General features: G+C 39.2%; 1 protein-coding gene across 2 annotated transcripts in view; it reads right to left on the bottom strand.

Moving 5' to 3' along the window:
- Nucleotides 1–2,016: 2,016 nt before the first annotated feature.
- qsox1 (quiescin Q6 sulfhydryl oxidase 1) overlaps nucleotides 2,017–27,459 on the bottom strand; it is a 68,962-nt gene continuing 43,519 nt past the window's right edge. For both annotated transcript variants that reach the window (XM_036579618.1, XM_036579619.1), the window contains exons 11-15: nucleotides 26,765–26,887; nucleotides 24,877–25,015; nucleotides 20,380–20,559; nucleotides 6,444–6,757; nucleotides 2,017–5,633 (exon numbers count right to left, since the gene is read on the bottom strand). In XM_036579618.1, the coding sequence (XP_036435511.1) occupies nucleotides 5,076–5,633; nucleotides 6,444–6,757; nucleotides 20,380–20,559; nucleotides 24,877–25,015; nucleotides 26,765–26,887 (1,314 nt within the window). In that variant the 3' untranslated portion in view covers nucleotides 2,017–5,075. The remainder of the gene's footprint in view (nucleotides 5,634–6,443; nucleotides 6,758–20,379; nucleotides 20,560–24,876; nucleotides 25,016–26,764; nucleotides 26,888–27,459) is intronic.

The raw sequence follows: 27,459 nt of genomic DNA, 5'->3' as shown, positions 1-27,459 counted from the left end.
GCAACATGCTCATTCACCTATACGCCCAGAACGGGTCACACCCCATCCATACACCCTCAAAAACAAAACACAGTGCTGCTGACGTCCTCTTTAAAGCAATAGTTTGGAGGCCAAATTTCCAGTTTCCCTCAAAATCATCTAAAAATTGTGTTTAGTTTTAGCACTGGAGTTATGAGGCTAATGCAGCTAGTAATGAAAGCTTATACCCACCAATTAGCACTGTGCAAACTGCAAGCCTCAATCACCTCAAACAAACATGTGCAGATCATCTCCGTCAGAACAAACCCTCTCCATTTTTGTAGTTTTTGAAATCTGAACATGCCAGCAGCTCTTTACACTGTGTGAAATATTATTGTTGACAATAAAAAAGGCCCAAAATGACTTGGAATCATTTTTACCTTACATTTATCTTACATTGCCAGGTCAGAATGTTTTTCCTTCTCCTGTAAAGTTTCCATTTTGTAGATATAACACAGCGACGATATGCAGAGCTGCACAACTTACATACACACATTTGTATTACTTGTTAGTATGTGTGCAAAAAGTTCTGTGACTTATGTTTTGAAGCATCACTTTATTCCTTAAAATAATTTGCATTCCTTGAATGTAAAAATCACTGTGAATTCAAGGTCAGGCTTTCTTGAAATTACTCTAAAAATCATTTTATGTGAATATTTACAATGTTGCTGCTTCCAAGAACCAAAGCCTGATGGAGATCAGAAAAAACCAATGATAAATTATCATTTTTTGCCAGATTAAGAATTAGAACAGAGCATGATTACCACATATACTGTACTATTCTATATTATACAGTATTCATCTATAGTAACTAAACATACTGTACTATACAATAGTTACTACCTATACTGTACTATTCTATACCTGTAGAACAAATACTATACAGAACTATAATATACAGACACTTCATATACTATACTATACCGTACTCATCTAAAAAGTTACTACATATACTATACTACAGAGGCACTACATATGCTATACAGTACTATGCAAGTACTACAGATACTATATTATACAATACTAATCTATGTAGTTACATACACTGCACTAAACTACTATAAATGTACTACAAATACTACGCAGTACTATGCTATACAGGTACTATATTACACAGTACTTATCTATACAGTTACTGCATATACTGTACTATACTACACAGCTACTACACATGCTATACAGTACTAAGCAAGTACTACAGATACTATACCGTACTAATCTACATAGTCACAACATATACTGTACTGTACTATATTATACAGGTACTACCGGATACTATATAATTCTAATCTTTTCAGTTTTTACAAACACTGTACTATACAGGTAATATGCTAATATATACAGGTACTACAAACACTTTACCAGTACTATACAGGTAATATGCTAATATATACAGGCACTACAAACACTTTACCAGTAATATACAGGTAATATGCTAATATATACAGGTACTACAAACACTTTACCAGTACTATACAGGTAATATGCTAATATATACAGGTACTACAAACACTTTACCAGTACTATACAGGTACTGCACTATACAGTAATACTGTTACAGCACACTGCTATTATGCTTGTACTACAAATACTACAGTACTATACTATACAGTTGCTATATACACTGTACTATACTATAAATGTACTACAGATACACTAAACACATTTGCTATATAATTACTACATACACTATACAGTGGTATACAGTTACTACAGTCAGTAAACTATAAGGTACTATTATTTACCTGTACTATATTATTACAGTATTACTAATCTATAAAACACTACAGATTCTATACTCTATTATAAAGTACTATATACTGATGTATGAAGATTTAAAATGCCTGTTTGGCTTTGGTCACTCTCAGTTTGAAGCTCCTAGTAGCTTTTTAATATCAGTAAATTAGAATCAAAGAGGTTACCTCAGCAAAGAAAGGCACAAATACAAGCTTTCAACAAAGTTCACAGTAATTATATACAAATGAAACATTTACACAGTTTTAGCAAAAATATTTTTATTGTTATTCAACCAGCAGAGTAGCTTCATTAGAAAGACTGTTTCAATAAAGGACCTGAATACAGAAAGCGTTCTGCTCAGGCAGCTGCAGTGATGAGAGCAACACTTCATTTTCCTCTGACTGGATCCCAGTTTTCAGCTAATTGGCTTTCCAGAGAGCCGAATCTGCTCCAGAAAGAGGAAATATGCTCCATCAGACCGGACACTGCACAGACCGGACACAGAAAACATGAGCAATATCCTTCAGCATACACTACTGTTCAAAAGACTGGAATCACTGTTCAATCAATACAGAATCAATGCCAGATAAATGGAGATCAATGTATTCAGTGATTCTAACATGATGCTGCCACTTAACTTCAGAAATTTCAATCAGCACAAAGCTGTAAAGAAAAAATGTAGAAAAGTTAGATGTGTCCAAAATGATGAACAGAAGCTGAAAAAGCTTCTAAACATTGAGTGAAGTTCTAACAAAATTAATATCTGGAATGAAATTCTAATTAAATTAATATCCAAAATTAAGTTCTAATTCCATCTTATCCACAATGAAGTTCTAATAGAATTACAATCCAGAATGAAATTCTAAAACAAATAATATGCAGAAGAGAATTTTAATTAAATGTTAAATCCCACTCTGGATATTAAATTAGTTCTAAAAAAAACATGCAGAATAAAATTTTATTAAAATTAACATTCAGAATAAAGTTCTAATAAAATTCATAAAGATCTAATAGAATCAATATCCAGATATAAATTGAAATCAAACTAATAACCAGAATGGAATCTGAAATTAAATTAAAAACTAAAACAGAATTCTAATTAAATGAATATTTAGGATCAAGTTCTGAACAAATTAATATGCGGAATGGAATTTCAATTAAAATTAACATCCAGCATGAAATTTGAATAAAGTTCATATCCTGAAAGCCTCATATTTGAAAGGTCAACTCTTAAATTACTATATATAACATACTGTATCTGTCTATTTGTAAGTTATCAAATATGTCAAGTGATTCCAAACTTTTGAACAGTTCTCTGAGTGACACGGTTTAGTTTCCGACCACAACTCTAACTACACCACTGAGCAAAGACCAGCCGAGGCCTCTGAGCAGATCAGCCATCAGACTAAACAGGTCCTTCAGGAGGAAGAGACAAACAAAAAACATCATCGTGTCAATCAAATAAATTAAAAAAAGAATATTGATAAAGCAAAACCATTTACTTTAAGAGCTATTAAACCATTTACTCCATTAAAAGCTGTCAATAAGTGAGCATTGTTCTGTTTTCATTGATTACTCAAAGCCAGCTGGAGGACCAGCCAATAACACCCAGAGGAACCGGGGAGGCTTCACTGTGACTTCAGAGAAACAGTGAAGGAGAGAGAGCACTCGTTTATGTTCAGCCTTCAAAACGTTGTTTAAGATATTAAAATCTATATTCAAACTAAACATCCATTCACATCAGTTAAGCAGCGCTGGACTGTGGTATTCACTCCCCATGAGAACGATATTAAACAACTTTCCTCATAAAAGTGGTTTAAATGTTTCAAAATGTTTTCTGGAAAAAAAAAAAATCCATGAACTGTTTCTATAGAAATAGAGGCACTTAAGTGAGGTTCCCAAACATCGGACCACAAAGAGGTGAGAACAACTCAGAAGATAAGAGACTGTGTTTCAATTCCACTGTTAAAAATAAAGGTCCCAAAAAGGGGTTTTGCATGATGTCACTGATTTCCCGAAGAGTTTTGTTTGAAAAAAGAGATTTGTGAGTGTGAAGAACCTTCCAGAGGGCTCTTCTTAGAACCTTTACATTACGTTGAGGCTCTTTAAACTTCTAATTCAGAAAAATACACTGGTATTCGTGCTTCATCTACACTCTTAAAAAAAGAGGGTTCTAGTAAAAGTTTAGTACAGACAATGGCTCTACATAGAACCACAAACACTCAAAGAACCATCTGCATTCTTACATGGTTCTTCAGATTGGTGGAGAATGTGTTCTTTTTGACATTTTTAAACTGGTTCTGTATAGCAACAAAAAGTGTTCTCCTATTGTATACAAGCTTGACACGATAACAACAGAAGAACACTTTTTGGTGCTATTTGGAACCATATACAACACATTCCCCTTCAAACTGTAGAACCATTTTACCATCCAAAGAACTCTAAGCATGCAAATGGTTCTTGCTTCTATATAGAACCACTCTCTTTACTAAAGAACCCATGGAGAACCATCTTTTTAAAGACTGTATGTCACCACGCAATGAACCCCTTTTGGCACCTTAGTTTTTAAGAGTGAAAACGAGGGATGCTCCGATTGATCGGCTCCAGATCAAAAACGTCCAGTTTTTATTGGACAATTTTCAGTTGTTTATTGGCTAATCACGCCAAATGTATGAGCCAAATTTACCACAACATCCTTTTAGTGGACATAATTTAAATTTTGGTAACACCCTGAAACATAACACTGACATAACCATGACATAAGCATGTTATAGCAGATCCCTAATGACTTTTTTCGGTAATATAACTGTCATGTTACCATTAACAATAACGGTCATGAGATATGAAGCAACACTTCACATCATAACAGCGTAGGTCCCTCATTTTTGCTGATCTAGTCGGCTGTCATGACGTCAAACATGACATCTGTATGGACAATTAAGGGGAATTGCAACATGGCCCTGTTTTATTACTGAACAAAATCGGTCAGGACAAGTCATGACAACACTTAATATCTGCCATGACGTGAATCGCATGGTTATGATAATGTTATATGGCAGGGTTTCAGTAAAATTACCTTATTTTTAATAATAAAAGTCTTTTCATACACTCTGCATACTACAAATTCTTTGGTTGTGTATTTAGATGATATTATTGCTAGATTAATAAAGCAGTATTAGCTAGGCTTGGTCTTCCTTCATCTTTAGTAAAAATCGTATTGTCAATTGTCTGGAGCATCCCAACTAAAAACCATTCCTGTACCTTTTCCATTTACGTTATGCTTGTTATTTTCCAGTATAGAGGCGTAATGTAGAGGAAAACTAGGGCAGTGCCACTTTTGCCCTGCGGAGGCGCCGTTTCAGTTTGAAGTACAGGTACATGGCCGAGAGGCAGAGGGTGGACAGCAAATAAAACAACACACACAGACTCACGTCCAGCCTGGAGAAGCCAACACTGAGCAGAGACATCCAGCGTTTCCCCTGTGGATGGGGATACGGCTCCATCAGCAGCGCCTCCTGCTGGTCAAAAAGCTCCCGCTTCATCCTCCTCACACTCTCCGGCCGGCGCTCTTCGGCCTCTTCCTGCCGCTGTCCGACCATGGCAGACAACGCTCTGAGTGCTTTGGCTTTATAGTGTTGGTTGATGAACGAGTCCAGGTCCACTATGTCCTCTTGACGTTGCCGTAGCTTCAGCCCCACAATGGCAGGTCTGCGTGGAATCCGTCTTTTGACCCAGGGCGTACGTCCTGGAGGTGGAGTCTCCACAAGCGGGCTTGGCTCTTCACCTGCCGGATGTGGCTCTCTTGCCTCTGCTGCTCCGCCCATTCCCTCTGGCTCCTCCTCTTCAGTGGCCACTGCTGCTGCTTCGTCCTCTTCCTCCTAGGAATGGGCGTGGTTATTCAAATATACATATCGCTTGGTGCATTTGGGCGGTCTTCATCTATTTGTAAAGTTGGACAACTGACATGCCTCCAACCATAACTAATGGTGTTTATATATATATATTTCCCAGTTTTCTTCCCAATTGAGTCATTTACAATTCCACCCACTAGTTAGGACTCCTATCCAATCACATGATACCACCAGTCCTAAGATGGCTAAAGCTAGCAGAACCTTCCTCCAAGACCTGTGAAACGCCACAGCATCTGCTGCTAATGCAACATCACTGGACAGCTGAAAATGCTCGAAGGAAAGCGCCACCGCTGGTTCTGTTACATCAGCTAACAGATAACTGCGCTGACTAGCATCGTGCTGAGTGATTGGGGAGATGGGGATGCCATCCTGCCCAACCAAAGCAGAGCAAGGCCAACTGTGCTGTCTTGAACACCCGGCCGCAGATGGCTTTGGCATCACTAGGAACTACTGGTATTAATGTGTTTAGAAAGGCAACAGGTAAATTTATCATGTGAAAAATACATATATCCCTAAGATTGTCCAATAACAGATTGGTCTACTGTGTTGCCATGGTAACACACAATGCAATGGCTGGATATACATTACAACTCGTAAATGCGGGTAATGTGAAACTTGCCCAAGTCTTTCATTTGTATTTACAACTTTATCAGCCATTCGAGTGCAGTTTCCTTGGGAATTCACAGGTGTTACAAGTTGACAAGGACTGTCCAGATGCACCACTACTATTTGTTCACCTAATTGGGTAGTTAAAAAAGGATGTGAAGTCATTCCTACCTCTTCCTCCTCCTCTTCCTCCTGAGCCGGCTGGGTGGACGGTGTCTCCTGAGCTTCTCTGGCTTTTCTGCGGATGGTATCTTTTTGCTGCTGGGCCGCTGTGAGCAGTGCCTTCTGCTGGGCCATAGCTTCGCTCTCCTCCTGCAGGTAATCTGGCAAGATGCGTTCAGCGGAGAAATAGCTGCGCAAGAAGGCAAGCACCTCCACTTCGTTCCAGTTGTGCTCTCCCTCCAGCTTCAAGCTATGGCACTTAGGGCACAGCTCTGGGGGAGGCCACTGGATCTTTGGGAAGTGGGGGTCCTCACTTGGCTCTCCTGGGGGGACACAGAAACACAGCATAGCTGAGACAAAGAGCAAGCACCTGGTGAGAAAGAAGACAAGGCACAAGGTCAGAATGGACACCAAGCACCAGGGGAAAAACAAGACCCAGCACCAGGCCAGAAAGGAGATCAAGCACCAGGCCAGAAAGGAGGCCGAGAACCAGGCCAGAAAGGAAATTCGAGCACTAGGCCAGAAAGCAAATCGAGCACTAGGCCAGAAAGGAGACCGAGCACCGGGCCAGAAAAGAAATCGAGCACCAGGCCAGAAAGGAGAATGAACACCAGACTAGAAAGGAAACTGAGCACCAGGCCAGAAAGGAGAATGAACACCAGACTAGAAAGGAAACTGAACACCAGACCAGAAAGGAGACCAAACACCAGGCTAGAAAGAAGACCAAGTGACTAGGCCAAAAAGAAGACCAAGCCCAAAGTTGAAAAGAAAATCAAGGACCAGGCATAAGAGAGGGCCAAGCGCCAGGACAGAATGAAGACCGAGTAGCAGGCTAGGAAGGAGACCAAGCACCAGGTCAGAAAGGAGACCAATTACCAGTCCATTAGGAGGACAAAGCACCAAACCAGAAAGGAGGCCAAGTGCTAACCAAAAAGAAGATTAAAAGCAAAGCCAGGAAGGAGATCAAGCAACAGGCCAGAAAGGAGATCAAGCACCGGGCCAGAAAGGAGACCGAACACCAGGCCAGAAAGGAAATCAAGCACCAGGCCAGAGAGGAGACTGAACACCAGGCCAGAAAGGAAATCAAGCACCAGGCCAGAGGGGAGACCAAACACCAGGCTAGAAAGAGGACCACATGTCAGGACATGAAGCATACCAAACATCCAGGCCAGTACAGAGACCAAATACCCAGACCAAGAAGAAAACCAAGTGACTAGGCCAAAAAGAAGACCAAGAACCAGGCCAGAAAGAAGACTAAGTGTAGGACCAGAATACAAACTAAGTACCAAACCAAAAAGAAGACCAAACACACAATTGAAAAGAAAACGAAGTACCAGGCAAGAGAAGGCCAAGTGCCTGGACAGAACCAAGACAAAGAACCAAACCAGAAAGATCGGACCTGTACTGTGGTGTGTGGCAGAGTCTGTATCTGTAGCCTGTTTGCTAAGCTAAGGCTATGTAGCTAGTTAGCTATAGATACCAACACCATGGAACATGTTTAATTTCAGCATCAGTCACTCAACTTCACTCCAAAAGATTTGAACCATGATCATCTAAACTTGAGTCAATGCTTTAGTTTAGCCAGCATCAAACCTGTTCTGCCCTGCTAGAAAAACCAGGACCAAAGCCAAGACCAGCAGGGCTCATCACCAGCAAAACCAGCATATGTTGTGTTTTGATGCTGGTCAACCAGCATAACCATGCTGGACAAGCTAAACCAGAACCAGACTAGCACTAGACCAGCATAAACCAGCACAGATCAGCTTAGACCAGCATGAAATGCTTGCTGGTCTGTGCTGGTTTTCTTAGCAGGATGTACTGAGCAGAGCTGCTAGCATGCTAGCTAAACTAATGCTAACCAGCTGCTCTCTCCTAGTTAGCAGCACTGTTTAGCATTTAGTTGTAAGATGTGTTGAAATGTATTGAATGATGGATTGAAAGTGACCCACAGCATTCACTTATTTGGTGACTGTGTAGGTGAACAGAACCTTTGATTGTTTTCATGGATGAGGTGGTTTTATTATACACAGTAATATCTGGAAATGGTTTAAAGGCATGTAAAATGCAGACACCACCCAATCTTAATTTTAAGTCTTTAAATCAAGCAGTTTATAAGGATCCGTAATCCTGAGTCAATCAGGTGAGCATTGTCGTAACTAGCTATGAGGACCTAGTTCCAGAAAGGCTTTCCACTTTCCTCCATTCATGAGATTAAATGTAGAAACAGCGCCATTACGATAATACAGTAGTCCACTCAGGGGCGCAGCCACAGTATCACAGGCCACCCAACCAAATGGGGACAGAACAATTACTACGCCGCATTTCTGGGATACTGAAATTTTATTTGTTTTCTGTGATCGCCGTCACTGTAATACGGCCAATCAAAATCTGCCAAGCTCTGTTTATTTTTCTAAACCCTCCAATCAATGCTTAGCAATTGTTGCTATCTGCAACTGCCTCAGTACATTAGCAGCACCTGTCATGTTTGTGACTAGCAGTAGGACACTGAGGTCTTTGGAGATTTCTGAAGGGTTTTATGAGATTCATCGTGGAAGACAAGGGATGAAGCTACACGGTGAGCAATGAGAGGTTCTCACCTGACCTCAGAACAGCTGTGGCTCGGCCACTGACTTAGGTGACCACTCTGTTCATCTCTGTTGGAGCCGCTATGCTGCCCTGAGTACCAGAGTAATTTTGGCTTCTTGAGATGTTCAGGTATGCAGCACACATGCTATAAGCTAACGTATACCATCACTATGGTAAAAATGTAAGAGTTTATGAGCGTAATTTACATATTATGCTTGTAAATTGCAAACTACATTATTCATTTTTCTTATTTGGAGCACTCACAATGTTAAATCCGCATGCTTTAGTTGAGCTCCAGTAGCTGCTCAGTTTAGACTACAGACTCTGTAGTCGGGTATGTTAGTGATTACATAATAAAGCTTTATTTTGTTACCTACACATAACAAACCACAACCGGCATGAGTTCACTGTTCACCAGCATATTGATGGTATAGTACAGGGGTCGGCCACCCAAATGTTAAGAAGAGCCATTTTGTCATTTTCAACAAAAAATAAAACCATCTTGGGAGCCACAACATTTTATGTCCATTTTACCATCTTGGCTGTAAATACGTCTCAGTATGTGCTGATGTGTTACTGCAGGCTTAAAAAGTATAAAATAAACAAAAACTCAGACTTACTTTGCTCTGCTTTAATCTTTAGCTCAGCTATAGCTGCTTTTCTCGCATCTCCAGCAGGAAACTTTTCCACTAAAGTAGAACAGTTTCTTGTAAAAATGTCTCTCAACGTTTTACTTTTCACGAGGCTGAAGCTTCTAACTCACCAGTTTCTTGTTTGAATTTTCCCGTTCCACCTTAAATGGTGCCTGAGGTACTGGAATGTAACTGCTGCACCACTTAAGGTGGAACGGGAGATTTCGAACAAGAAGCTGGCGAATGAGAAGCGACTTCAGCCTCGTGACTTTAGTGTTTGTCAGTTTCTCACTGCAGATTAAACATATCAGGAAACCAGCTGGAGTGATTATAAATGTAAATAAGTCCATCGTCTCCAAATTATCAATGTTCATCTTAAATCTCTCTCTTTGCCGTTTCGTTAGCTACTAGCTAGGCGAGACTGTTGTCTGTGTTGCTATGGTGACCAGCAGTCTGCGCTGATCTTCAGGGTTAAAGGGTGAATTAGCAGTTCTACATTAACTCCAGAGTTTAAGACCATTTATTGTTAAACTGTGTTGAACGATCAGCAGAGCTTTATTTTACTGTAAAGGAGGATTATTTTATTTTTACCTACAAATCTGATTCAGCTGTGGAGCCACAACAGGGCAGTAAAAGAGCTGCATGCTACCCTGATATAGTAACATGTAGCTAACATTATTAAGAAATCAGAAGATACATTTGGCTGCGATTTGTCTCATTAACTGTATGAGTAGCTGCCTCTCCCGTTAGCTGGGGTTTAGCACAGATAGGCTTTTATAACATAGTAATAAGTAATCAGTGAGGACAGAGATGCAAGAAAGACAAGCAGAGTGAGAGAGAGAGAGTGAGAGAGAGAGAGCGAGAGAGAGAGAGGTAAATGATCTAAAATTAATTCGAAACTATCACTTAGTGTAGGTTTCAATATGTATTTTCAGCTGAAAATTAACATTAAAATAGTTAAATTATTAATTGAAGAAATTTAAACAGGGTAACTGGAGTTAAATCAGTTTATGGAACAGTAATAGCAGTTCATTGAAGAATGGAGGGATGGGGGAGGAACAAATAAAAGATAAAGGTGCATAACAGTTATGGATGGGTAAATAGGAGCAATGACTAACCCTCTATTGCACAGCGTTGCCATAGGGCAACACTTACTATCTCAATTTTACTAAAAAGCAGTAATATAACATCTGTGTTTTCCTATTTAATTGTGGGAAAAGGGTCTTTTACTTTGAAAGGACTAATACTTCATGACATCACATGACCAGGAATAATTCTTATGATGTTGTTATTAAAATCCTTTCCAAATACCAATTGAAATTGTATTAATTTCCAATGTTTGTAAATATTGTGTCGTACATTTCACAAAGTATAAGTTGGATTTGTTTGTTCTTGTTTTCAATAAAAGGATATTTTTAGAGAAAATCATGGTTTCTTAGATTTTATGGTGCTATGGAACAATTGTGCACTGTTGCCATATGGCAACAATTTACCAAATACCCCATTTAATTTAAAAAAAAATATATATATATTTCCATTATTTAAGCAATTTTAAATAACAAAAACATATCAAAAGATTTTTTTTATCAGGTTTAAGTAATAATTCATGAATTCAATAATTCATTCAATAGAGGTTTAACTAAAGGAGAAACTAACTGTGGGTGTGATGCTCATATTCGGCCCTTATTCACTCTGAGATGTAGGTCACATTTCTGCAAAATGGACTTAACTAAAAAACTGATCCTAGTTTACGGCCCTGCAGGTGAGCCCGACCTTTCGACAGTGCTGTATACGAGGAACCTTTAGAACCCTCAGGCGTGTGTGTTGGATGAATCTGCATGCGTGACAGGTCTGAAGCATGATCAATAGGCGTGTGGGCTGTCCTGTTGGGGGGTGGGGGATGCAGATAATAGATGAGGCTGGCAGATACGACGCCCCTCTTACGCACAGACACTACAGACTCCCTTCTCTTTACCGCCACAGGCCCCAAATTGAAAATGAAAGCAGCTCTCTTTAATGAATTGCAGTTTTTGTGCTTTACATGTGTTCCTCCGGCCCCGTCTCTCTCTCTCTGTCTCTCTCTGTGTCTCTCTCTCTCTCTCATTCAGGACGGCTATAGTGGATGCTGGTGATGCAACATCGCATTGCGCTGTCACACTCCGTTCTGCTCTCCCCCCAACATCCCATCAGCCCACCCTGCTGTTTATGCATGTGCTGCATTTCCCATAAGCCATACATCACATCACCCGCAAGAGCCGCACTGAGGGACACTTTCTGCTCCAGAGATGTCAAACTGCCCCCCTCCTACTCAATCACATGCACGCTGCTTATGAAACTATGCACTGCTGCCGTCTTATTCATGCACAATTATTAATGCAATGTTATTTATATTCAGAATCAGGACTGTGGTGCCTTATTCTAATGATAAAGCAAGACTTGTTCAACTCTTTTGCTTAATTTTCATGACTAGTGGACCAAGTGTTGCACCCAAATTACGTGAAAAAAAAAAAGGTTTTCATTCAGAGTTATGAAGGATTTTTCTTCTCTGGTAAAGTTATTGTGGAAATCGTATCTCAAAAATAGTTACTTTACAGAAGAATGAAAAAACATACTTCACTTTTAATGTAAGTCAGTGGAACCAGACTTCTTTCCCAAGTCATTTTGGGCCATTCACCATGAAATTAACACACTATGAGGTTTTGTTCCAACAGCAGCGATATATTATCTATCTAAAATATGTGTATATATATATATATATATATATATATATATATATATATATATATACACACATATACACACACACACACACACACACACACACTTTTTCCAAAGACTTTTTTCATATACAGACACACAGTACAGCATAAGCATATAATGCAATACACAATTACTGTTTATTTGCAGAATTTAACATATTGGGAAAAAATACAATGTAAAATGTGGCCTGTGCAAAAGTTATGGCGCATTTTACATTTTAAGTTTAATTCTTTTCCCAATGTGTTAAACTTATTTGCACTTAGAAAATCAACAAAACATGTCATATATTCAACTTTCATATATGACTGTGTGTATATATATATATATATATATATATATATATATGTATCGCTGCTGTTGAAGTAAAACCTTGTATCTCCAAAATGGTAACTTTGCAGAAGAAGGAATAAACATACTTTACTTTTAATGTCAATGGAACCAGACTTTCTCCCAAATAATTGTGGGTTTCTTTTGGTCCATTCAATATTAAATTTACATACGATGCATTTCCAAATTTTGTCAAAAACTGAAAAACAGATACGAGGTTTTGTTCCGACAGCAGTGATATATATGTATATATGTATGGGTGGTTTATAACTATTTTTAACACACACACACACACACACACACACGTGATAAACTATTAACAATTTTTTATTTTTTTTATCAATAACACATTTTCTTTCAGTCTCACTTATTGGAACCACTCGTTGCTCCAGCACACTGTCTGTTGCTATGACTCCACAACTACAGGCCTTTCATTCAAATACAGCTTTTAAATGGCAAGTTCCACTGATGGCTCTGGGGATGAACGCTATTTCAACCTTCTACCAAATGCCACTTTATTCCTTCTGGAAGTTCTACATTCGTCACTGACTGTGAATGCGAGCTGTAGTCTGAGCAGGTTTGGATTAGTAGTTAGGAATGGAAAACAGCGGCAGCAGCTCTATGTCCAAACTCTTTACTGATAGAGTCACTGTAAAACTGATACATACAAGCTCAGATATATGATCATGTTTCTTATAAGATATAAATAAAACATACAGAATGTCTTTTACAAGCTAACATACTACTAGAATCCCACAGGGGTGCTAGCAGAAATTAGCTGCCGAGTTTTGACGTTTATGGCTTGAACTGAGGGTCTAGCTCTAATAGTCACGGTTCTCCAGGGCTGTAGCCAAATCCTAATTGCTGCTAAATGCTGACTGCTGCTATTTTATTAAGGAAATATAAAGTGAGACTAATTCTGGAAGCCTTAGTGGTGTCAGAGTATGTTAGGGGGGTGTGTTCAGGGGTTTTGTCAGTAGACATGCATCCCTGTGGGTCTAAAAGGGGGAAGGGGGGGCAGTTAAATTGTCCGACAGCGTTACAAACAGGCCTTTGTCCACGCTCCAGCGGCTGCTAAACACACGCACTCTTCAGCGGCTCTCAGGAGACCCTTCAGAGGAACAAAGGGGCGTGAGGAGGGAGCGGGGGGAGGGAGGAAGCCCCCCACACTTCTTAATCTCTGCCACGGTTAACACAGCGGTGCGGATACGCGTATGCGTGCCGGGCGCGTGCCACCTGCTGTCACGGACGTCTGGGGAATTGGGAGGAGACACTGTTGCCATATCAATTATCGAGCAGCAGGAAGGAGCCCCCCCCGAGACCCGCGCATACAACACACACACTCTTAATCGGGAGGAGTGTTTGAGCCGCCGGGGGACCAGAGACGGGACTTCGTCTAATTATTTATATTCATGACTCTCTGTGGAAGCCAAAGGAAGATGATTCCGAGCAACAAGTGAATTAGCGGGGTGTGATGAGAGCGGACATTAACACCAGTGAACTCCCACTGAGAGAGAGCTGTCAAACACGGCGCACACGCCAACATCATTCATCACGCCGGACCACCTACACACCACTGACGACTATAAACATAGTGAGACAGAAGAATCGCAGTGTATTTCCTACTTAATCTGCCAAAAGAAAGCCTCGTATCTGAGAAATGCTGTGTTACACTGAAACTTTAGTGTTAGAAAAAACATTCAATTGGTAGAGATATATATATATATATATATATATATATATATATATATATATATACACACACACATATATATATATAGATAGATAGATAGATAGATACATAGATAGATAGATATATTATACAATACACAGTACTGTGCAGGAGTTTTAGGCACCTGAGAAAATTTTAATTAACAAAGCTGTGGGCATTTATTTGCTTAAAATACATATTACAATAAATACAAATAATACTAATAGAGGAAGATACAGAGAAATAGATAGAGGAAGAGATAGAGGAAAAGAGGAAGAGATAGAGGAAAAGAAGAAGAGACAGAGGAAGAGATAGAAGGAGATATAGAGGAATAGACAGAGGAAGAGACAGAGTAATAGATAGAGGAAAAGAAGAAGAGATAGAGGGAGATACAGACGAAGAGATAGAGGAAGAGACAGAGGAAAAGAGGAAGAGAGAGGAAGAAATAGAGGGAGATATAGAGGAAGAGACCGAGGAAAAGAAGAAGAGACAGAGGAAGAGATAGAGGAAGAAATAGAGGAAGAGATGGAGAAAGAGATGGAGGAAGAGACATAAGCGATAGAGAAAGCCAACATCATTCATCACGCCGGACCACCTACACACCACTGACGACTATAAACACAGTGAGACAGAAGAATCGCAGTGTATTTCCTACTTAATCTGCCAAAATGAAGCCTCGTATCTGAGAAATGCTAACTGTGTTACACTGAAACTTCTAGTGTTAGAAAAAATATATAAATAAAAGTCATTAATTTGGTATTGTAACTGTAATCAATCATGGCTAGAGCTAAATAAAAGTAAAAACTAGAAAATTATATATATTATACATTATACAGTACTGTGCAGGAGTTTTCGGCACCTGAGAAAACCGTATTTAACAAAGTTCTTTAACTGCACAGTACGAAATATTAACTTTACGCTGAAACTTTAGCATTAGCAAAAATAAAGTCAGCCTAATTTGGTATTGTCACCATAATCAATACATGCTGGAGCTAAATAAAAGCAAAAACTAGAAAAATATATATAATACACAGTTCTGTACCTGAGAAATTTTTAATTAACAAAGCTGTAGGCATTTATTTGCTTACAAGACTTTTATTACAATAAATACAAATAATATTAATACAATAACTAGTGATTTTATTAGGAATAGATAATCATTTTTATACCGAAATCACAATTTGAAATTTCAGTGCAACTTTCAAATTGCGAGAGCTGCAATATTTATTATAAATTATATAAACCTGTTAAGATAGTTATAATAATGTTACCTTAAGTTTTAAATGTGTAAATTTAATCTAATCACAGTTCACAAGCTCTGTATGATTCATCTGTTGATGAGTTTCCCAAACCAACTGCCATATGTGACCAAAACTAAACCACAACTAAATGGTAGATCAGGCCAACGTTCAAGCTTCACGCTAGAAAAAGTGGATATTCTGGTCTTCTGGGCCAAAAAAACAAGCATGGAAATTAATTTTATGGAAAATAACTACATTTAAATCGCAACATAGGACAAAACATCGCAATTAGATCTTCTCAGCAAATCAGTCAGCGCTATATTTTATATATGTTAATGTGTCTGTTTAACCATTTTCAGACAGATATCATCTGGTTGTGTCAAAATAAGAAATTCTTGTTACGTTTTACGGTATTTACCTTCATTTGTACTTATTACAATGATTTATGGTGAATTTACAAGCACACTTACTGCCAAAATAAAAGATTTTATATAATGTGACTTAACGCCAAAATAAATGTGATTAATTTTTGAATGAAATGAATGAGATGAATTTTCCTCTCCTAGATAAACTGTCCGCTCATCCAGCCCAGCTCCAGGGTAAAACTGACGAACTTTAAAGCTGGAGCGTTTTTTTTTCAAACTGCTCTAAAAATAAATAAATAAATAAAAGCTGTTAGTAACCGCGCCTCGCGCCAACAAACACCTTTTTGATGTTTTTGGCTGTGAACATGCGATGGGTGTTCAGTGCTCATCAGCGCATCATGCACTTGTGAAACAACCAACATATGACAGTCATTTTACCAGTAATTTAAGAGCCACAGGACGATTCAGAGGAAAAGAGGAACAGAGAGAGGAACAGCTAATGGAAAAATGAGAGGAAAAGTTGGAGGAAGAAATAAAGGAAGAGACAGAAGAAGAGATAAAGGGAGAGATAGAGGAAGAGTTAGAGGATGAGGCAGAGGAAGAGACAGGGGAAGAGCTAGAGGAAAAGATAGAAGAGGAAGAAAAAGAGGAAAAGAGGAAGTGATACAGCAAGAGACGAAGGAAGAGATAGAGGAAGAGAGAGAAATAGATAGAAGAAGAGACAGAGGAAGAGATAGAGGAAGAGACAGAAGAGATAGAAGAAGAGAGAGAAATAGATAGAAGAAGAGACGGAAGAGACAGGAAGAGATAGAGGAAAAGAGGAAGAGATAGAGCAAGAAACAAAGGAAGAGAAAGAGAAAGAGATAGAGGAAAAGAGGAAGAAAAGACAGAGGAGGAGGAGACAGAGGAGGAGACAGAAGAAATAGAGGAAGAGATAGAGGAAAGGAAGAAGAGATAGAGAAGGGAATAGAGGAAAAGAGCAAGAGACAAAGGAAGAGATAGTGGAAGAGACAGAGGAAGAGACAGAAGAGATAGCGGAAGAGATAGAGAAGGGAATAGAGGAAAAGAGGAAAAGAAGAAGAGACAGAGGACGAGACAGAGGAAAAGAGGACGAGACAGAGGAAAAGAAGAAGAGACAGAGGACGAGACAGAGGAAAAGAAGAAGAGACAGAGGACGAGACAGAGGACGAGACAGAGGAAAAGAGGACGAGACAGAGGAAAAGAAGAAGAGACAGAGGACAAGAAGAAGAGACAGAGGACGAGTGTGGGCAGAGGAGAATCAGAGGGCCGGTGTGGGACAGCTGGTGTCTGCCCAGAGGATCACCAAATTAAAGGGATTTATTTAGCGGCGCTGTGGGAAGAGAAACGGTCAGCAGGCCGAAGCTCGTCTCTCTGACCTGCACAGGAACAACAGAGCAAAAACACTGGAGCAAAAGCAGGAAACAGGGTGTGACTCAGATCCAGGAGCACGCATTCCGACAAATCCGGATCACTGACCACCCGTACGAGTTAACGATTTAGCACATACAAAAACAGAAAAAGGACACTTTACATAATATCTGACCTGCAGGCCGTTTGGGCAGACTGTGAAGAAGACACTACATCAAATTCCAAACCTGTCGTTGACCCTAAATGAGGATCTAAACAAACTAAACAACTTAAACTGAAATCAGCCAGAAACCAACAGAGCAGACAGGAAAAACGCTGTGATTCACTTTACAGACAGACTGAACAAAAACACAGACAGCTTCATCTGGAGACACTGAAAAATCGGAGCTCAGCCTGATTCACAGTTTTACGCCTCTGTAATGATAAACTGTCAATATTAAAGCACATCTGAGCTTTTTTGCTTAATGTTTTTGTTAATTTTGCAGAACCGTTGGAGAAAAACAATTACGAAACGGATAGTTCCGGTCCTAAAATCTGATTGGCTGAGCCGCATTCAAAGCCATTGTAAAATCCACAATATACACCTATGACCATCTCACAGCGACTGAACTCTGTATCACTGCGCCACAACATGAAGAACCGACACAAATAATCTTTGACTAATGCTGCTCGCATGAGGCACCGAGTGTACTGATGAAGAAAGAACCCGTTTTGTTGTTTAAACTGAGGGGCTGATAACTTATGTTCTTAACTAGAACCAGGCTGGTCAGCTAGCTAACTGGCTAAAAGAGCCAACAGCCTAAATACCTCTATCATTAATATCACAGGCTGGAATTAAAGCACTTACAGTGTGATTAACTGTAAAACTGCAGTATAAAAGACTAAATAACATCACTTAAATGTCTTACACACTTCAAATGTCCCTGTTTCAGTCAGAAGTCATGTCAAACCCAGGCTGAATCCCAAACGGCGCCGTACTCCCTAAATAGTGTTCTAGCTATGGAAGTTTAGGAATTCTAGCCTCTACAGTCAAACAGTGCATCATTTATCGAGTGTGGATGAGTCTGAGTCCCAAATGACTGTTTCTTAGCTGTATTTTGCTCTGTTGGGCTGCAGGATCCAGTATTTAAACTCCTATGTAGTGTACTATGTAGGGAGCAGGGAGCCGTTTGAGACTTGAGACGAGGGCGCCGCTGGATGGTGCTAAATAAGACTCGTGGTGGTAATTTGGTGACCAAAAAGTACTTATAAAGCGAAGGTTCTATTAAACAGTGCCGTGTTATCATATGTTCACTGTTATACGACAAAAAGTTTAAAAGTTCATGAAATGACCGCAATTTGCTTGGAAACGATACTATACGTTAAAGGAACTACATTTCTTGTTAGAATACTTATGTCGAATATAATTAATAATAATTTAATTTATTTTCTGAAAAATTATGTATCGTATCATATTTTACGTTGGCTGCCGTTTTATAAAAGCAATAAGCCACTTGAGGCCGTGCGTTACTCCGCTTCGCGTCGTGCCTAAGAACACCCTTCCTGTGATAAAATGGCAGTAATGCACAGCCTCTCACGGTTTACTGGTCTATTAAACACTCGAGGTCCTGATGTTATTCATGATATCATTGCTTAAATAGTCCCTGAATAATTCATAGTAGATACAGAATAATATGCCTTAAAGGGCCCATACCCTGGAAAAACTACTTTTCCTAATTAGTTTTTTTTTAATAAAAGTCTGATGTAGTATATAAACACTGTAAAAACTTCGAAATGTACCATTCCAGTCTATATGAAAACCGAAATACAAAAACAAGCCATTTTGAATTTGTCGTTTTTATGATGTCACAAAATCCAACGCATTTACTGTGTCTTAAAGGCACAGTAACAACAACTGTTCATTCAATTCTATTAACAGGCTGTTTTTTGTTACTGTGCCTTTAAGACGGACATGCAAACGAGCTCTGTTCTGATTGGCTGCCCTGTATTGTGCCTCCTTCAAAAAACTGTCCAGGTGGAAACACTCTTTATGACTTCAGTGTGAGTGGGCGGAGCTAAACTGCTGTAGACTGAATAGGCGGATTTACACGCTGAAAAAAAAAAGAAGGTTCTGCAAGGATTCTTCAGCAAAGACAATGGTTCTACACAGAACCATGGACACTCAAAGAACCATCTGCATTCTTAAAGGGTTCTTTGCATTGTGAAGTGGTTCTTCAGACTGATGGAGAATGTGTTGTATATGGTTCTATGTAGCACCAAAAAGGGTTCTGATATTGTTATGCTGTCAAACTTAGAGGAATACAATAGAAGGAACACTTTGGTGCCATACAGAACCATATACAACATATTCTCAATCTGAAGAACGATTTCACTCTGCAAAGAACCATTTAAGCATGCAAATCATTCTTTGAGAATTTATGGTTCTAAATAGAACCATATAGAAGAACCACATATTTTAAGAGCGCACAATAACCACTTTGGGTTCCCTAAAACTTTTCAATGAATTGCCCTTCGGAGAACCATTTTTTAAAATGAGACGTTTAGTTTAAAGAAGCTTTCAAAGTTTAAAGAACCTTAACGAAGCGTAAAAGTTCTAGTATAAACCCTTTGAAAGGTTCTTCACCCTCACAAATATCTGTTTTAAACAACATTCTTTAGTGGACCAGTGGCGTCATGCAAAGGACCTTTTCTAAGAACTTTATTTACAGTGGTTTTTGAAGAACCCTCGAAGAACCACTGAAAACAGTGCTCTGACTTTACCTGATTCAAATGTGTCGGTTCTACATGAATAAAAGTCACATGGTTCAACCCTAAAATCTGGTTTTCCGTTAAATGGGCCCTTTAATATTACCGAGCAGTAAGCGTGCCGTTCAGGAGGTTAAAGGAGGTTTACACCTCACAGAGGTGATGACGTTCTCTCTGGGTGGGACTCACCTGCCAGGCGGCGGTTGACCCTGTTATGTTGAGTCCACAGCCACAGGACGGCGGCGGACGGCGTGGTCATCGAATGACTTGAAAGGTCCCGCGCCATGCTCGCAAAGTGAGAGGCACACGGCCGACAGCCGAAAAAACTGCTTACATAGTCCCTCATAGCCCGGAGAACCTCCAGAGGATCTGAGAGAGAGAGAGAGAGAGAGAGAGAGAGAGAGAGAGAGAGAGAGAGAGAGAGAGGGGGAGAGAAGAAGAGAGAGAAAGAAGAGGAAGAAGAAAGAGATAAAGGAGAGAGAGAGAAAACAGTGAGAGAGAGAGAGAGAGAAAGGGGGAGAGAAGAGAAGAGAGAGAAAGAAGAGGAAGAAGAAAGAGATAAAGAAGAGAGAAAACAGCGAGAGAGGGAGGGTGAGAGAGAGAGAATGAGAAAGAGGGAGAGGAGAAGAGAGAGAAAGAAGAGGAAGAAGAGAGATAAAGAAGAGAGAGAAAACAGTGAGAGAGACAGAGAGAAAGAGAAAGAGGGAGAGAAAGAAGAGGAGAGAGAAAGAAGAGGAAGAAGAAAGGGATAAAGGAGAGAGAGAGAGAGAAAGAGGGAGAGAGAGAGAGAAAGAGGGAGAGAAGAGGAGAAGAGAGAGAAAAGAGGAGAAGAGAGAGAAAGAAGAGAGAGAGAGAAAACAGTGAGAGAGAGAGAGAGAGAGAGGAGAGAGAGAGAGAGAAAGCGTGCGATTATACATCCCTGATTGATCCATTTCTCTAATATTGATAAACAGCTCTTCCTATTATTGGGAGAAAAGAAAGAAACACATGCGCTCATATACAGCGTCTATAGGAGACAGACAGCCTGCTGAGGCTTCTAACTGTCAAATGTCATTTCAGAACAATTAAGCCTTTTAAAGGGGAACTCAACTCATTTTTTAAATTTCTGCATAATTAAATGCTTAAGAGTGGTTCAGAGTGGTTTGTTGTGAAACGCTCTGTTCTAGATAAACTTACCGAGTCAGAATCGTTCACAGTGGTGGTGATAGGAACCAGACTTCCACCTCTAAAAGCTCCCTCACAGAAAGTTCCTACATGAATAAATGGTTATGAATTCACTGCCTGATGTCTGGAGAAGGGTTTGACTGCAGAGCTGCAGATTCACACCCGCAGTTTCACTCCGTCTGTTTCAGGCCAGTGGAGCACATGCGCAGTAGGACGGTGCGACTGTGCCATGTAAACAAAGACCTTATAGGAAAGTTACGAGCGTCACATTCATATTTCAGCCAGTGGCCGGTCTCCCCATTTACAGCGTCTCTGATGTAAACAGTCACTGTTTGTGCTGGTTGTATGTGTCACCATGAACGTTACCATTCAGGAAGGGAGACTGTCACCAATATACGCATCAACCACTGATAACCAGTTAAACTATACAACAAAACACATTACAAAACCATCAGAAACCAAAAGAAACACTTACTGGGTTCTGTGGGTTTTTTAGCCTAAAGCTTAATATGATGCTCAGTTTAAGCTGCTTGAGGTAAAGTGTTATTCCTGCTCATGTAAAGTAAATGTACACATGAAGCCCCGTATTAAGGGGAAGGTATTGAGCTATATATGTCTACATAACCTGTTAGTTAACCCAGGTCACATCAGCTACAGTTCAAGTAATATTTAGCCTGTGAATCTCTATATGCGTCCAAACCAAAGTCTGTTTTAGCCTAAAGCTTCAAATATAATGTTAGTCCAACACAAATCTATCACACACTTATCAGAAACCCACATTACACGACTGAAATGTTGATCAGCCTAAAACTCGCTAAGAAAAACCAAAACAAGTGTCGCCGCATGAGCTGAATGCCACTGGCCTGATATCGTTTTATGATAGTTTTGAGAAGATTTTGGGTCTAAAATGTATTTTTAAATCCATTCATGGTGGAGGGATACATGCAGGATGTTGCGAGGCAAAATAGTCCCCAAAGAAAACTTCTTATTTCAGATTTTTCACTATTTTCCATCATCAACATTCCATATAAACTCAGAAGACTCGTGTAGGTTCACTGGTGGTTCTGGATAGTAAATAAAATGTCTATATTTGTGTTGTAGTCATGGCGACCCCTGGTTCCTATCACCACCACTGTAAAGACATCTGAACCATTTCACACCAAACCACTCTGAATCTCTCTGATTACATCTCACACACTGAATCCTGTGGAAATGTTGAAAAATTGGTGGAGTTCCCCTTTAAAGATCCGCAGACACCATGGATGTTGACGATCTCTCACCCAGCTCACCCTCAAAACCAACAAGTATGGGGTCAGTTTAGTGGAACTGCGATTATTTTTCACAGAGCTAATCCAGGCCACCAGAGCAGACAGATGGACACACACACACACACACACACACACACACACACACACACAAACAAACACACACACACACACACACAAACAAACACACACACACACACACACACACACACTACTAAGCCCCCCCCAACTGTAAGTTGCTGGATTAAGAGTGAGTAGAGCTTTTATTAACCCTGCAGTTCCACCAAAGTAAAGTAAAACCCTTCTGCAGCTCTGAGACGGGGACTGGACTTTAATACAGTCACTTATGTGCATGTGAGGGTAGGGGGAGGGGGTTGGGGGGGTGAGAGAGAAGGAATATTGTTAATTTCTGAAGACCCCCACAGCCCCCCTTTACACAAACATCCATCTGTGTATGCCCCCAGTGCAGAAAAAAGGCAGTTCTGGGAGAAATCACAATATTTTCAGAACACATGATTCTATCACTACATCAGATGACATTTTAATTCACATTATTTACATTAAAAAGCATTAATAAAGTTAATTAAGTAGAATGAATAAAGAAAAATAAGTTAGCTTTAATGAAGTTAATAAAATAGCATTATTAAATTTAGTAGGCATTATTAAAGTTAAATTTGCATTAATAAATTTTATAAGTTAGCATTAGTAAAGTTAATGTTCGCATGAAAGTTTGAAGTTTTTTAAAAAACAGCTATAATAAAGTTAATAAATTAGAATTAATAAAATTAATGAGTTAGCATGAGTACAACAAATTTAGTTAGCAAGTTAGCATTAATTTAATAAGTGACCATTAATGAAATTAGCAAGTTAGGATTAATGATATTCGTAAGTTATTATTTGTGCGGTTAAGAGGTTTTAACAAAGAAAAACAAGTATTAATAAACATTAATAAAGTTAACTTAGCTTGAATGAAGTTAGCAAGTTAGCATTAATTTAGCTTGTACATTAGCATTAATAAGGTTAAGAAGTTTGAACAAACAAAATAAGTTAGCATTAATAAAGTTAAGTTAGCTTGAATAAATTTAGCAAGTTAGCATTAATAAACCTTGTACATTAGCATTAGTGAGGCTAGTAAGCTAGCATGACCAGAGCTAATTAGGTAGCATGAAAAGTCAAAATAAGTTATATTTGAAATTAGTAAAATAATATTAATGAAGTCAGTAGGCAGGTATTATTAAAGTTAAATCTGCATCCCATAAGTTAGCATTAGTAAAGATAATGTTTGCATGAAAGTTTGAAGTTTAAATTATTGCACTAAAGTTAATAAATTAGAAATAATAAAACTGACGAGTTGGCATGAGTAAAAGAAATAAGATAGCAAGTTAGCATTAAGTTAGTAAGTGACCATTAATGATATTAACAAGCTCTTATTTGTGAGGTTAAGAAGTCTGAACAAAGAAAAATAAGTAGTATTAAACATTAATAAAGTTAACTTAGCTTGAATAAAGTTAGCAAGTTAGCAATAATTTAGCTTGCACGTTAGCATTAAGGAAGCTAGTAAGCTAGCATTAATAATGTTAATTAGGTAGCATTAATAAAGAAAAATTATAAATAAAGTAAATAAAATAGTAATAATGAAGTCAGTAGGCAGGTATTATTAAAGTTAAATTTGCATTAATAAAGTTAGCATTAATACATGAGTTAGCATTAGTAAAGTTAGTATTCGCATGAAAGTTTTAAAGCAGTTTTAAAAAACAGCACTAATAAAGTTAATATATTAGAATTAGAATTAATAAATTAATTAGTTAGCATGAGTAAAAAGTTAGCAAGTTAGCATTAATAATATTAATTTATTATTTTTTATAAGGTTAAGAAATTTGAAGAAACAAAAATCAGTTAGCATTAATAAAGCTTGTTTGTTACCATTAAGAAAGCTAGTAAGTTAGCATTAATCAAGTTGGCGACTAATTATTAGAATTAGTTTTGCATTGAAAAGTGAATGTTTTTCACTTCATTAATGCAAATATATCTTTAATAATGCTTCCTTGCTAACTTTATTACCATTAATTGCAATTACAACTGTACAATTGTAATTAATTTCAATTTAGTTTAACAGTAAACACAACTGATATTACAAAATATCCTTCTGGGAGTTGCATGCAATTACACATTTCCACCAGAGAGGTCTCCAAATTCCCACAACTTACATAGTGCAGCTTTAAAGGCCCAGGCTTTAGTTACAGCAGTGAGAGAGTACCTGTGCTTCCCGAGGTGCTGGCCTCTACAGTCAGCACGTGGAAGAGTGTCCAGACGGCGCAGGGATAGCCACGAAACTGCGGCCGAGACCCCTGACAACCAACCCACCTCACACCTGCAGGGAGGACCCCCTCACCGCTCTAAAACACACAGACATGCACATCTAAATGGACCACGTCCTCACAGGTCACTAGAGTCGATCAACCTGCTTTTCAATCAATGCTTAAATGAAGCAAACATAGATCACTTAAACACAGTCCAGTTTAAAGGGGACAGGACCCCACCTGTAAAACGTCCTCATGGTCTTAGAGAGAGAACCTACCCACCATCATCAGCGCTGCTTCTTTCTCTGCAATGTTTAAATACGCTCACGTCTTTCGCCGCTCCCCACTAATTAATTTAGTCACTGTAGGCACTACGGTCCGCGGGGAGCAGCGGAGGAACCGGCAGCTGATTGGCTGGAGCTGGACTGTGTATTGGAAGCATCAGTCCGTTTCCTGACTGGACTTCATCATGCAGCCCCACTCAGCCATTGATTCATTGATTGGCTGACTAAAAGCTAATGATCTCTGTAAGTGACCACTCCATTCAGTGTGTGTAAGGAGTGTGTGTGTGTGTGTGTGTGTGTGTGTGTGTGTGTGTGTGCGTGTGTGTGGTCATGTGGGTTTGTTGTTCGATTATATCATATAGAAGGTAAACAGTCTCAGCAGATCTGATTGTGATATTAGAAAACCACCCTCAAAATAAAACAGCAGAGCTTTTCACATTCAAACACTGCAGTGTGAGAGTTTGTCGACACTGTTTTAGCACTAAACTATAAATCAGAGTATCACACTTTAAAAACGGTTAGACTGGATAAAAACCCAAACAGAAGCACTTTAACATACAATAAAAGACTAAATGACAAAAGGAGAATTCCTACAGAGGAAAACAGGCGCTGACGGAAAACTGCAACAGTGCCATTGGTATAGGAGGTATTAGGACACTGGTTTAGTACTGGAACAGAGCTGTTGGGATGTCTTGGAATGGAGCCACTACATGGATATTGGTATTGCCCTATGGTTGCTGGTTGTGTATTGGGATAAACTGTAGGATGAGTACTGGTATAGAGCTGCTGGATGAGTATTGGGAAATGTGTTAGATGTATACTGGAATACAGCCGTTGGACAAATATTGGGATAAAGCTGTTGGGTGAGTACTGGAACAGAGCTGTTAGTTAAGCTTTGGATTAGAGCTGATGGGCAAGTACAGGGATATAACTGATGGGTGAGTATTAGAATAAAGCTGATGGGTAAGTTTTGGAATAGAGCTGCTGGGTGAGTATTGGAACAGAGCTGCTGGGTGAGCATTGGAATAGAGCTGCTGGCTGAGTATTGGAATAGAGCTGCTGGGTGAGTACAGAGATAGGGCTGTTGGTTGAGTAATGATGTAGAGCTCCAGGGGCGGTTCAGGGATAGAGCTGTTAGATAATTATTGAAATAGAGCTGCTGGGTGAGTACAAGGATAAAGCTGCTGGGTGAGTACTGGAATAGAGCTGCTGGGTGAGTATTGGAATAGAGCTGCTGGGTGAGTATTGGAATAGAGCTGTTGAGTGAGTACAAGGATAGAGCTGTTGGACAATTATTGGAATAGAGCTGTTGGTCAAGTACAAGGACAGAGCTGTTCGGACAGGTATTAGGATACAGCTGCTGGTAAAGTACTGGGATAGAGCTGTTGCTTGAGTGCAGGGACAGAGCTGTTGGTTGAGTATTTGAATAGAGCTGTATGATGAGTTTTGGAGCTATGGACGAGCACTGGGATAGAACTGTTAAGAGTATTAGGATATTGGTATAGAGCTGCACGGTGTGTATTGGGATAGAGGTGTTGGTAAAGAGCTGCTCTGTTCTCACCAGTACTGTGCTGTCCAGTTCTGTTCTGAAGTCATCGTATGAGATTTGTGTTTCCTTCTGATCTTGTAGCCAGTTATCCACGGCCTTCAAAGCACCTCTCACTGCAGGCCTGCCTGGAAAATACTGACAACACAGATCATTGATCATGATAAGTCGCCTGTCAGCTGAAGCTTTATCTGCAAACTCAACACCTTAAAACTGAGAACAAGTTTTCATCAACAGCATTTAAAACAGACGCTGAGCAGTTTAAAGAGATTAAACACTGAGAAAAAACCTCGTATCTGTTAAATGGCAACTTTGCAAGAGAAGGAAAAGAACCTTTTTAACTCTGAAAGTAGATCAATGGAAAAGAAACATTTTTCCAAATCTTTTTGGAGCAATTTTTATGGCTCCAGTCATCATGAAAGTTTGACGTACTGAGAAAATATTTTCAAATTATGTAGAAAAAAAATACAAAAATCATCTGAAACCTGTGAAGCTTTTCAGGATGAGCAGATTACAATAATTTTATGCATTTATTTGCAACTGATTTGGTCTTATATTAGTCACATGGAGGTAAAGATTCTTGGAAATAAGGAGAAATTCACAGTTTTCTGGCTCCACTCTGGATAAATGAGACTGCAGGCAGCGGTGAAGTAAAGCACCTCCTCAGTCAGACATGTAGACGAGCTGAGGTTGAGAGGAGAGCAGTCAGA

Source organism: Colossoma macropomum, unplaced genomic scaffold (assembly GCF_904425465.1).
Source record: "Colossoma macropomum unplaced genomic scaffold, Colossoma_macropomum, whole genome shotgun sequence".
In the NCBI taxonomy this organism is placed as follows: Eukaryota; Metazoa; Chordata; class Actinopteri; order Characiformes; family Serrasalmidae; genus Colossoma; species Colossoma macropomum.
Note: the sequence above shows the minus strand (reverse complement) of the source record. Positions and strands in the feature narration are given on the sequence as shown.